This window comes from Nanorana parkeri, unplaced genomic scaffold (genome assembly GCF_000935625.1).
Source record: "Nanorana parkeri isolate BGI_ZX_2015 unplaced genomic scaffold, ASM93562v1 scaffold1057, whole genome shotgun sequence".
Lineage (NCBI taxonomy): Eukaryota > Metazoa > Chordata > Amphibia > Anura > Dicroglossidae > Nanorana > Nanorana parkeri.
The window spans coordinates 573,575-585,296 of NW_017307325.1; the positions used below are offsets into that span (position 1 = coordinate 573,575).

The 11,722-nt window shown below is 45.5% G+C and overlaps 1 protein-coding gene across 1 annotated transcript; it reads left to right on the top strand.

Annotated features, from left to right (window-relative positions):
• The first annotated feature begins 5,048 nt into the window (after positions 1–5,048).
• TMEM126A (transmembrane protein 126A) lies at positions 5,049–11,426 on the top strand. The gene is made up of 5 exons (XM_018567527.1): positions 5,049–5,090; positions 5,436–5,554; positions 6,247–6,437; positions 8,372–8,486; positions 11,228–11,426. Exons 1-5 carry the CDS (start codon positions 5,049–5,051, stop codon positions 11,424–11,426), a joined length of 666 nt encoding a protein of 221 aa, XP_018423029.1.
• Positions 11,427–11,722: the final 296 nt, after the last annotated feature.

Here is an 11,722-nt window from a genome sequence, read left to right on the forward strand (position 1 = left end):
TACATTATACAGCGCAATGCAGAATACCACTAGCTATATAGGAATACAACAAATTCCAGCAATACAATATAGCTGGCGGTATTCTGCATTGCGCTGTATAATGTACTATTGCTGGGTTTTGTAGTCCTCTATACAGTGCAGTGCAGAATATCACCAGCTATAGAGGAGTACAACAAATCCCAGCAATAGTACATTATACATATAGTGTATAATGTACTATTGCTGGGATTTGTAGTCCTCTGTATAATATACATCACCATTTACCATCAGCCATAGAGGAATACAAATCCCAGCTATACATTGTAGAGCACCATGTGGGGGGGAGTGCAGGCTTACCTGAGCAGTCTTCCAGCAACTTGCTTCTGAGATAGGGCCTGTCTATCGGCGATTGTCATCCCCCCACACCTGCTCCTCCTTACTTCTTCTCCCCGCGTCCCTGTGCCGATCGTGGATGTGGGAGGGCGGTGAGCGTGAGGCAGGGAGGGGGTGCGGCATGTGGAGTGTGGATGTAGTTGGGTCTGGCAGCGCGAGCGTGAGGTGGGGAGGAGGTGCGGCGCGTGAACAGGGCCAACTAACCAGAAGCCGATTAATCGATGATTGAAAAAGTTGACAACTTTTTTAATCATCGATTATAATCGATTATGTCGATTAGTTGTTGCAGCCCTACCAGAGTCCAGTATGTTACTAAGCCCAGTACGTTACTAAGCCCAGAGTCCAGTGCGTTACTAAGCCCAGAATCCAGTACGTTACTAAGCCCAGAGTCCAGTGCGTTACTAAGCCCAGAGTCCATTGCGTTACTCAGCCCAGAGTCCAGTGCGTTACTAAGCCCAGAGTCCATTGCGTTACTAAGCCCAGAGTCCATTGCGTTACTAAGCCCAGAGTCCAGTGCGTTACTAAGCCCAGAGTCCAGTGCGTTACTAAGCCCAGAGTCCAGTGCGTTACTAAGCCCAGAGTCCAGTGCGTTACTAAGCCCAGAGTCCAGTGCGTTACTAAGCCCAGAGTCCAGTGCGTTACTAAGCCCACATATACCTATACATGCTATACATAGCATAAAGGTAAAAAGACGATATATGCCGTGTTACACAGGTGAAACTCGGAAAATTAGAATATCGTGCAAAAGTTCATTTATTTCACTAATGCAACGCAGCCGTCTACCAGGAGATTTTGGAGCACTTCATGCTTTCTTCCGCAGACGAGCTCTATGGGGATGCTGACTTCATTTTCCAGCAGGACTTGGCACCTGCCCACACTGACAAAAATTTTCTGAGATTGTGGATTTGGGGTTCTTGGGGTTTTCATGAGGTGTAAGCCATAATCATCACAATTATGACAAATCACGGCTTCAATTATCTTGCTTTGCATGTAATGAGTCTATCTCATATATTAGTTTCACCTTTTAAGTTGCATTAGTGAAATAAATGAACTTTTGCACGATATTCTAATTATTTGAGTTTCACCTGTATATAATTATAGCTAATTTGCCTACAAACTAGACATGTGCACTGCCAAAAAATTCGTTTCGTTTCGTTTTAAATTCGGATTTGTGTTATTTCGTTTTTCAGGATTCGGGTGTGAAAGTCAATTCGGATTCGGAATTCGGACGAAATTCGGTAGCGTTAGTGCGAACATTCGTTTCGTTTTCTGTTCTTATTCGTTTCTTATTCGTTTCGTTCGTTTGCAGCAAAAGTGACATTTGAGGGGGAAAAAAAATTTTTCTCCTTCTCTAATGTCACTTTGCTCCAACGAACGAAACGAATAAGAACAGAAAACGAAACGAACGTTCGTGCGAACGCTACCGAATTTCGGAAATGGAAATTCGGATTCGTTTGCATTCGTTATGTCTGTAATTCGGAATTCGGATACATCCGAATGTCCGAATGTCCGAAAATTCGTCCGAATTTCGATTCGGAACGAATCGCACATGTCTACTACAAACGTCAGGTGGTCATAATAATCTGGCCACTCAGTGTATTCTGTAGACTTGAGGATTAACTCTACAAGGCAGCGACAGCATGGGAATGGGTGCACTGGTGAAGGAAGGGTGATGGCGGTGGGGTCAATGAAGCCACAGCTGGAGTGAATGGCATATGGAATGGTAAGATGTGTCAAGGAACGGCAGCTCCTCTTGAAGGGACAGCATGATGCTGATGCCAAGTGGCTTCCTAATGGAGACTTGCCATGGGTTGTGATGTGAAGTAGTTATAACTTGCACGATAATCTTTGGTTACTGACTTACACTGATTTCATCATGGCCATGAAAATAATAGCAATAGACGTACTAAAATGCCTCAATGCAAATCGACAAAGAATCGTGCACGAGTGATAAAATGGGCATTTACTTATGAAAACAAAATATTGAGAAGCATATTAGGATTTACATCATGGTAAAGAAAAGCAACGAAGAAGGGACACTTAGCAACACATGAAATGGAAAATGGAAACTAGAACCAATTTTTTTCCAAAATATTTTCTAAAAAAAGGTAAAATAACTTTTTTCCCCTAATTTAAAAAAAATTAAAGATTTATATCTATAGATATATCTATCTATCTACCTATCTATATCCATCCCTCCTATCTATCTATATCCATCCCTCCTATCTATCTATATCCATCTCTCCTATCTATCTATCTATATCCATCTCTCCTATCTATCACCTCCATATCATTGGCTTCAGGTGTTCCAATCACCTCCATGGCAACGGGTGTCTAAAATCACGCACCTCGGCATGCAGACGCTTCTATAAACATTTGTGAAGGAATGGGTCGCTCTCAGGAGCTCAGTGAATCCAAGCTTGGTACTGTAATTGGTTGCCACCTGTGCTATAAGTCTGCAGAGAAGGAATATGTCTGAAGAGAAGAGGAAAGAATGCAGAGAGTACCAGTGAGGGTGAAAAGCATGACAAACAGAAGAATTTGGTTATCCAATATGTAGCTGGGGTGTCTGAGAAACTCAGAAGGATTTTTAAAAACCATCACATCCCTGTCTGCTTTAAACCCAGCAATACACCGAGGCAACAACTGGTTCACCCAAAAGACCCAACGCCAAAACACAAGATGAACAACATTGTGTATGCAGTCCAGTGCAGTGAGGAGTGCTCAGAATTGTCGGTGAAACGAAAGAGCAGCTACACCAGCGTATGGCACAGAATAGAAGAGCCAAACCCTCTGGTCAGGATTCAGCAGTGTACCTACATCTAAAGGAAAAAGATCACTCCTTAGAGGACAGTCAAGTACGCATCCTAGACAGGGAGGAGGACTGGTGTGAAAGAGGCCATTTATGTAAAAATGGGGAAAGCTTGACTAGAGGTGGGAGAGGGGGCGAGACATCTATTGTCTGCTACTCTGCCACATACAATGCTGTTTAACACCTCTCTCTGCGCAGGTTAATAACACCTCCTAGACTCCAATTATGCAATCAATGCCTGATTGTGACATTCACCATATTTATTCCCAGATAATTTTTGTACAGGTCATTCCGAATTGAGAAAGCTGGTTGGATGGCCAGTGAAATGTCTTCAAGAAAAATAAAGCAAGTCTAGTTGCCTTGACTTATTTTTTACAGATACACCTGTGAAATAAGTCCATCTGTGAAATTTCCTTGCTAGTAATTATTCTGCGGTCACCTGTTAGTGGTATTATAACAAAGTGGAAGCAACTGGGAACAACAGCAACTCAGCCACGAAGTGGTAGGCCACGTGAAATGACAGAGCGGGGTCAGCGCATGCTGAAGCGCACAGTGCGCAGAAGTAGCCAACTGTCTGCAGAGTCATTAGCTACAGACCTCCAAAATCTGAGTCTGCTCTGGCTGCTGATATCCCATCCAAGATGGTGGCACCCAGCAGAAGTCTCAGGGTTGTTGGAAGTCTACACAAGGGAAGCTTTTACAGGTAAATAACATGAATAAAATATATAAAATGCACATATAACCTTATGGGAAGATTGTTGTAGAAATAAATGATCTGGCGACAGTCCTTTTTTTGCAGACATTTCAGCCTCCCTTATTGGAAAAAAACAAAACATTAAAGTGACATTAAACCCTCAGATTTTTTAACATAAAACAATACTGTAATGTGCGCCTTACTGTAATCCATGGTAGTTTCCCTTCTCTTTGCTGCTCTTCCTTTTAAATCTGTATCTCTTCTCATGCTGGGCAGAACTTCTGTTTTGCAGCAGACTGCCGTGTCTCTGAAATGGATACATGGTGTTTGTGTGAAGGTTCACAACCTGAGCCAGCACTACTAGAAGAGGCACACTTCCTGCACAGCTGCAAAGGGAAGTTCTCCCCCAGCATGAGAACAGATACAGATTTAAAAGGAAGAGCAGCAAAGAGAAGGGAAACAACCATGGATTACAGTAAGGCGCACATTACAATATTGGTTTATGTTAAAAAATCTGAGGGTTTAATGTCACTTTAAAGGCGATTCATCGCTCCCCATAGGGATTCCTCTAGCACTGACTGGGAGGGGCAAAGCCAGCTGTCAATCAGGTGGCGGGTTGGATCCCAACAATATTGTTGGGATCTTTCCCCGCCGCAGCGTGGCTCCACGCTGTCAGCATATAGTGGGCAATAGCCTGCTATTTGTTGAGTTTTGGGTCACAGGAGGACATTAGTAAATGTCCTCCTGTGACCCAAAAGAGAACTAAAGCCAAAAAAGAGGTTTGACACTGTTCTCTTTTAAGGGCCACATTACACCAGCCCGGTCTAAGGCAGTGCCATAAATGTACTATTTGAATGGGCTGCCTGACAAACCACAGGCTGCAGTTTCAGCACCACCACACACCAACGATATTGCTGCGCTCTGATGTAAAAATCCCTAACTGAAAGCAAGAACATTTATTGTTAAAGACAAGCCGGTGGAGGCAGTGTGATGCTTTGGGCAATGTTTTGCTGTGGAACCTCGGGTCCTGCCACTCATGTGGATGTTACTCTGATACGTACCACCGACCTAAACATTGTTGCTGACCAAGTACACCCCTTCATGGAAACGGTATTCCCTGATGGCAGTGGCCTCTTTCAGCAGGATAATGCGCCCTGCCACACTGCAAACATGGTTCAGGAATGGTTTGAGGAACCCAACAACGAGTTTCAGGTGTTGACTTGGCCTCCAAATTCTCCAGATCTCAATCCAATCGATCATCTGTGGGATGTGCTGGAAAAACAAATCCGATCCATGGAGGCCGATCACCTCACAACTTACAGGACTTAAAGGATCTGTTACTGACGGCTTGGTGCCAGATACCACAGCATACCTTCAGAGGTCTAGGGGAAGCCATGTCTCAATGGGTCAGAACAAGGGGGACCTACTAATAATAGACTGGTGGCCATCACATTATGGCTGATCGGTGTATATTACATATGTGTATGGTTTGAGTATTGTCATTTTATGAATGATTTGTCAGTCATTCAACATAATCACCATCTCTGTTCATTTCAGGGTGACAACATGGAAGAACAAGGTGACAGCCGAACAGACCAAACTTCTGCAAAGCAGCAGATTCCCCCCATTGTCCAGTTTCTACAGCAGAACTATACAAAACTCCCTAGGTTTGAACAGTAAGTAACATCTGCACCACTCTCATTCTGCTGATTAAAGAGGACCTGTATTTGAAGAAAAAGGGAGAAGTGGGCCAGTAACTGCCCCCGGGGTTTAAGTGTTTTAGAAAATACCAATTTTTCTGTATCAAAGCTTTATTTTACTTTAACAGGTACAGTCAAGGAGGGCTTTTGGATTCCTTTAGTCCAGGGTTAGCCAAACTGCGGCCCTCCAGCTGTGGTGGAACTACAAATCCCATGAGGTATTGCAAGATTCTCGCAGCCACAGACATGACTCCTGGAGAGAGATGCATCATGGGATTTGTAGTTTCACCACAGCTGGAGGGCCGGAGTTTGGCTACCCCTGCTTTAGTCTCTACTCACCACAACCTCTATGGTTATATACTGCTTTCTAGGTTTGGTAAGGGGTGGTTCTAGGCGAGTGGTAAGGGGTTTTGGTTTCTATTGCATGACATGGGTATTTCTGGTGGGGAGATGCACCCCTTCTACCCGGACTGAAAGTGACAGGAAATTGGGGGGGGGGAAAACAATTTGGCTGTAAGTCCAATTTACAACAATTTCTTTATAATAGAGCAGTGTCCGGTGGTGTGGGCTGGGGGAGGGGTAATGAGCTTCTTCTTTGCAGGGATACCTTTTATTTCCTTTTTCATTTGCACAACAGAGCGGCCTTAACTCTAGTAATCCCTTTGCAGGTTGTTCTTTGAGTATGGATCTTCGCTGGTCAGTACGAATTCTATTGTGTGCGGCGTGATGGCTAACAACTTATTCCGAGGAGCGCTGAAGATCAGGAAACGTTACCTGACTTTCTTGCCAGTAACTGTAGTCCCCTTCGTGTTCACTAATATCTATTATGAGGTGCTCGTAACCCAGCCCCTCATTCAAGGTTTGTGATGACATTAATGCTGTAAACATGTTTCTTTTCCCCCTCCATTCTAATGTAATTTAATTCTGTCAGAATATTAATATGACAGCTGCCATGGCCGGTGAGATGACACACCCCTAGGGGGTATGTCCGTGACACCCTGGGCTCACAGAAAGCAGGTTGAATGACACTGGGTGTCATTCAGCCTGGAAGAGCCAGGAGAGGAATTAGATGTGGGGTGGGGGGAGAGGGCCAGTGCTTGAGCGCGGTGAGTAATGCTGGCAAAACAAATACTACTTTTTAAAAATGTTTTTGATAGGCTGCACTTTTAGTATATATTATGCACTCTCTCAAACCTGCCAATATGATAGGTTACCTTTGCGAAACAATAAGTTCTGCTTCTATCAATGTGGCCTGCTTTGCCCTTGAATCACTATTCGGTGAACCGTTTATTCCCGGCTACCATTAAAGGGTGCTGTGGACACACAGGAGACCTCATTTACATTAGTCTGAATGAGCAGCCTGTGTTGGAGGGGAGGGGCTTGTGACATGGCATCAGCACAGTACTGGAAGGCTGTAGACAATAGAGGTGGAAACGGGGTGTATTTTTGGTAAAGCAGTCCCAGCGATTGTTCCAGAATTATTCATAGGCTCAGGACTCAGTAGCAATCCATAATTCATAGCAAACTTACACTTATAAAATTGTATACTTTATATCAATCATGTGTATTGTTATCATTAAAGCAGGAATGCACCGATATCGGATTTTCAGTATCGAGTATGAGTACTGATGTACCGATACTGGTACTTCCACTAGCAGGGAGCCGGCTTCCCGAGCAATCAGGAAGCCAGGCAGCGGGTAATGACACGCCGCCTGGCTTCTTGATTGCCCAGGAAGCCGGCTCCCTGCTGATTGGCTGAGAAGCTGGCTTTCCAGCCAATCTGATTTGAGGTGCCAAATAGCATGGAGCCGGCTTCCCGGCCAATCAGGAAGCCGGGTGGCGAGTTATTACCCGCTCCATGTTCCCTCGTGGCACTGCCTGTCAGAGGAAATCTCCCTCTGACCGAATGTCCCAGTATCGGCGATAAGTATCGGAGCATTTGGCTGAGTACTTGTATTTGCCCAAATACTCAGTATCGGCACCAATACCGATACTAGTATTGGTATTGGTGCATCGCTAGTTTGCACAGACAACAGAGCCAGCTTGGTGGCCTGAGTTGTGGTGCTTGAAGTCATGCAGTACAGCCTGGTCACCTTTCCGCGCTCAGCCTCCAAGTGGACAGTCATGGAGCAACAGAAGACTATTGAGACCATCCCTCTACTTAAGTTAGCAGTTTCACATCTGCATACAGTACACCTGACTGGCTGCAAAGCTGGTCTCCCTCTCCTAGTATGAGTGCTGCTGTGCAGGAAATGTCAGGAACATGATACCAAATCAAATTCAAATACCTCTGCTAGTTGCATTTAAAACTAAGAAATGAAAAGTGTATCAAGCCCCCTCCCCCCCCATACAAAAATCCTGGATTGCTTTGGATTCCATTGCAGGCTTTTTTTTCTTCACTTTTTACCCTTTGATCCTGCCAGTAAAGGACTTCCTGCCTTAGGCTGGCTACGTTCACAAACTCTGGGCCTGTGCAGGAGCTGCCTTGGTACCCTAGGACGTTATTTTGTGAGGCCAGCCTATTGCAGAGCTTTCAGCTTGGGTTCCACCCACGGCTATGAGGTGGAAGGTAGAGCGCAGAGCTGGAGAGCCCATATACAAGTTTATTCCAATGACAGACTGTTTACAAGCACGATGCTTTTCAGGGCCCGCAGCCCCCGAAACGCATTGGGTGTTGAAATCACGGTGTGGCACTTCAGTTCTAGAATCACTGCTGTATTGTAGTTAGTCAGTCGGTTGTTGTAACTCTTTATCATGCGATGTACTAAGAATTTTAACTGGCTTAATTTGCAGGTTCATTGAACTGTCCTATGTGTGCCATGACGAGGGGCGGCTACGTTGGGGTGTTTATGGGTGGCGTGGCTCCAATTCTTCTGGCTGCTTTCCTCAATTTAATGGCAATACCGATGTAAGTATGGCTGTCTGGCTCCTCTATGAGCATTATCAGAATGGAGATGGGGAACATCCATTCCTAACCTCATCAATGAGCATGTGTGAGCACTTCTGGGTTTAGATCTGTCAAACTAGTGACAAGTCTAATAAATCCCTGATGTGTCTTTAAAGAGGACCTGTCTTTACTGGGGAACAAACGCTTTATACAATATAAATGGTGGCTGACTTCAGCGGCTGGTACCTTACCACTGCTCTAGCAGACATCACTTGTTATCCTCCAAAAGGGAAGGTGTGTCTTTGGCCACTGACCATGTGGTTGTCGAAGTGGACCGGTATCAGCTGCCAAAGGGAGCCTGGGGCAACACACAGGTAACTGCAGTTTGAAGCCATTAAGCCTATAGGACAGCAAGGAGGATGGTTGATTAGAAGATGACTGTTATTACGTGATGGATCAGCATTAACACACCCACAGAAAGTGTGTTGAGATGGTGTCTAAAGCACTGCAGAAGGACCATCGAGTAGGGGACTGTGTGATCGGACAGCTCACCCGTTGTAGCAGTGCAATCCATCTTGGTCTTGCACGTACAGTCCACCTCTATATTATCCATACACACATCCATACGTTCTGATCTTCTCATAAAAGCCAACTTTGTTAGAATGGATGCAGCATGTAATGTTTTAAAGTTTCACACTAACCCACAGTCATAGTGTATATGCCATGTGCTGGGGGTTGGTTCATGGTCCATCGAATGGGAGCCATAGTTATTCTCCATGTGATTGCCCCGGGACCATTGACGTTCATTCCCCTTATTATTGTATCTATAAGCTCTTAGATAATGAGTTATTTTACAATAACAGACCACCAATACACTGCCTAACATGTCCCCATACCTCCTTTGCCAGACTGTCGTATCATCACTAGTCCCATTAGGTTAACGGTATGACTTCAAAAGACGTCTGCTTCACCAGCTTCTTCTCTGGCTACAGGATCTGGAGAAATGACACACTGAAACAGGAAGTGATGTAATAATTTCCGCTTTTAGTAGTTGGAAGGAAGGAAGATCAGCCACTGGAAGTGTGCTGATCTCCCTCTGATCAATGTACACAGACCTGACATGCCAGTCCTGGGCCTGCATGGGGAACAACGGAGTGAAATGACACACTGAAACAGGAAGTGATGGAATTAATTTCCGCTTTAAGTGATCGGAGGGGAACTCGGCCAATGGAAGTGTGCTGATCTCCCTCTGATCAATGTACACAGACCCGACATGCCGGTCCTAGGCCTCCATGGGGAACAACGGAGTGAAATGACACACTGAAACAGGAAGTGATGTAATTAATTTCTGCTTTAAGTGATCAGAGGGGAACTCAGCTGGTGGAAGTGTGCTGATCCCCCTCTGATCAATGTACACAGACCTGACATGCTGGTCCCAGGCCTGCATGGGGAACAGCAGAGTCTGGGATAGCCAGCGGCGGGGGGTGCACATTCCCACGCACCATATAAGTGATTGGGCGGCTCTATAGCTGCCTGGACGCTTGCACGTAACAGCCATCGCCAGGTTTAACAAATCTTTACAGTGGGCTGCTCGTGCATGCGCCAGCAGGTTAAAAAAAACAAAACATTTATTTACAGCAACCCACATCCAAGAGCGAGCCATCCCTCCGTTTATATGCAGCGGGGAAGACAGCAAGCGGTTAAAGGAAAACTCCTGGAAAATCAAAACCTTGCCCTTGCATTGGGGCTACCCCCACACTGCACGGGTTAAGTGCTCATTTGTCTAGGGGGCTCAAATAAAGCAGATTTACTTACCTGATCCTCGGTATCACTGGCTCCATTTGGGCAGCTAGACTGGTCCTCACAGCCTCTACTCCGCGGTGCTCTGGTGGTCTAATGACCGCTGACATCATCACTTCTGATGCTGGTCCATTGACCTGCAATAGACGTGTGGACGCCGAGGGACATTCCATAGCCAGAAGTGAGGGGACGAGAGGTGAGCACTGGCCACCGAGGGACTAAGGATCAGGTTAGTAAAACTGCTTTATTTGTGCCCTCTAGACAAAACGAGCACTTAGCCCTTACAGTGTGGGGGTAGCCCCAGCGCAAGGCTAAGCTTTTGCTTTTTTTTTTTTCTTTTAAAAAAAATGGTAATTCACAAGCTAGCTACGAGGGTGATTTGTGCTGTTTTTGTGCAGTTAAAACATGGAATCGTGCTAATTACTGATGGCATGTTATTCACATCAAGTCAATTTTTGCACTTTGCATCAGGGCCTGTAAAGCAGAGAAACTTAGGCAACATTCACACTATGGAGTTTGGCAGGAATCCCAAATCTCCCATTTAGTGGGTTCAAGCTAATGACCGGGTGACAGCGGCCGCATCTGTAAGCGGCAGTCCGCATGTAATCGCATGCGATAGGATTACTTGGAGTTTGGAATGGATCCTGCCGCAGGAATCCCACATCCCATAGTGTGAATCTTTTCACGGTGACAATTCAGCTGCCTATTGGGAAGGCAATGTAACAAAGTCGGTGGGAAGGCAATGTAACAAAGTCGGTGGGAAGGCAATGTAACAAAGTCGGCTCGTCGTTTGGATGCAGTCACTGCTTTAGCGTATGTGGACAATAATTCTCTTTATTACATATTTCTTTGTACTTTCTGCCGATGAATGTCTGTCTTGTAGCCGTACAATCCTGTATATTTCTAGATTTGCTGGAATTGCCATCTCCATAACGGAGTATGTTTTGTATTGTTTCTGCCAGTGAGCTACGGACTCGAATGAAGAGGACTGTCGTGCGGGAAATGATATCCTTCACCAAGCCGGTGTTCAGCCGACTGAAATATTTCCTTCTGTTTGAAGCCGTAGCCAGCGTCTTCGTCACCTCCAGACAAGTCAGCACCATAGAAAAGCTGCTTCAGATGCAACCTGTTCCAGAGACGAAGGAGGAGCTTGTGGAATAAATTTCTTACCTGACATATGCATACAAATATTTCCTTATTGTAAAGTCTTTGGTGTGTTAAAGCCTATCTCCGGGGGAGAAAAACCCCCCACTCCCCTTGCAGGGGGCTGCGTCCGCACTGCAAGGGTTAAATGCTCGTTTAGGTGAAGGGTGTTGGGTAAAGCAGTTTTACCTGATCCCCGCTCCCCCAGCAGTTGGTGCTCAACTTGTCCCCCCTACGCTCCGGCTTGTGGGTTGTCCCTTGGCGTCCTTGCGTCTAATGCAGAACTATGGGCCCGTGATGATGTCCGGGGGTTT

Excerpts from the sequence above, each read along its gene's own strand:
- TMEM126A (XM_018567527.1), top strand. The coding sequence starts at position 5,049 with ATGGTTCAGGAATGGTTTGAGGAACCCAACAACGAGTTTCAG. Across the intron at positions 5,091-5,435 it reads AACCCAACAACGAGTTTCAG|GGTGACAACATGGAAGAACA; the intron begins GTGTTGACTTGG and ends TGTTCATTTCAG. Across the intron at positions 6,438-8,371 it reads AACCCAGCCCCTCATTCAAG|GTTCATTGAACTGTCCTATG; the intron begins GTTTGTGATGAC and ends CTTAATTTGCAG.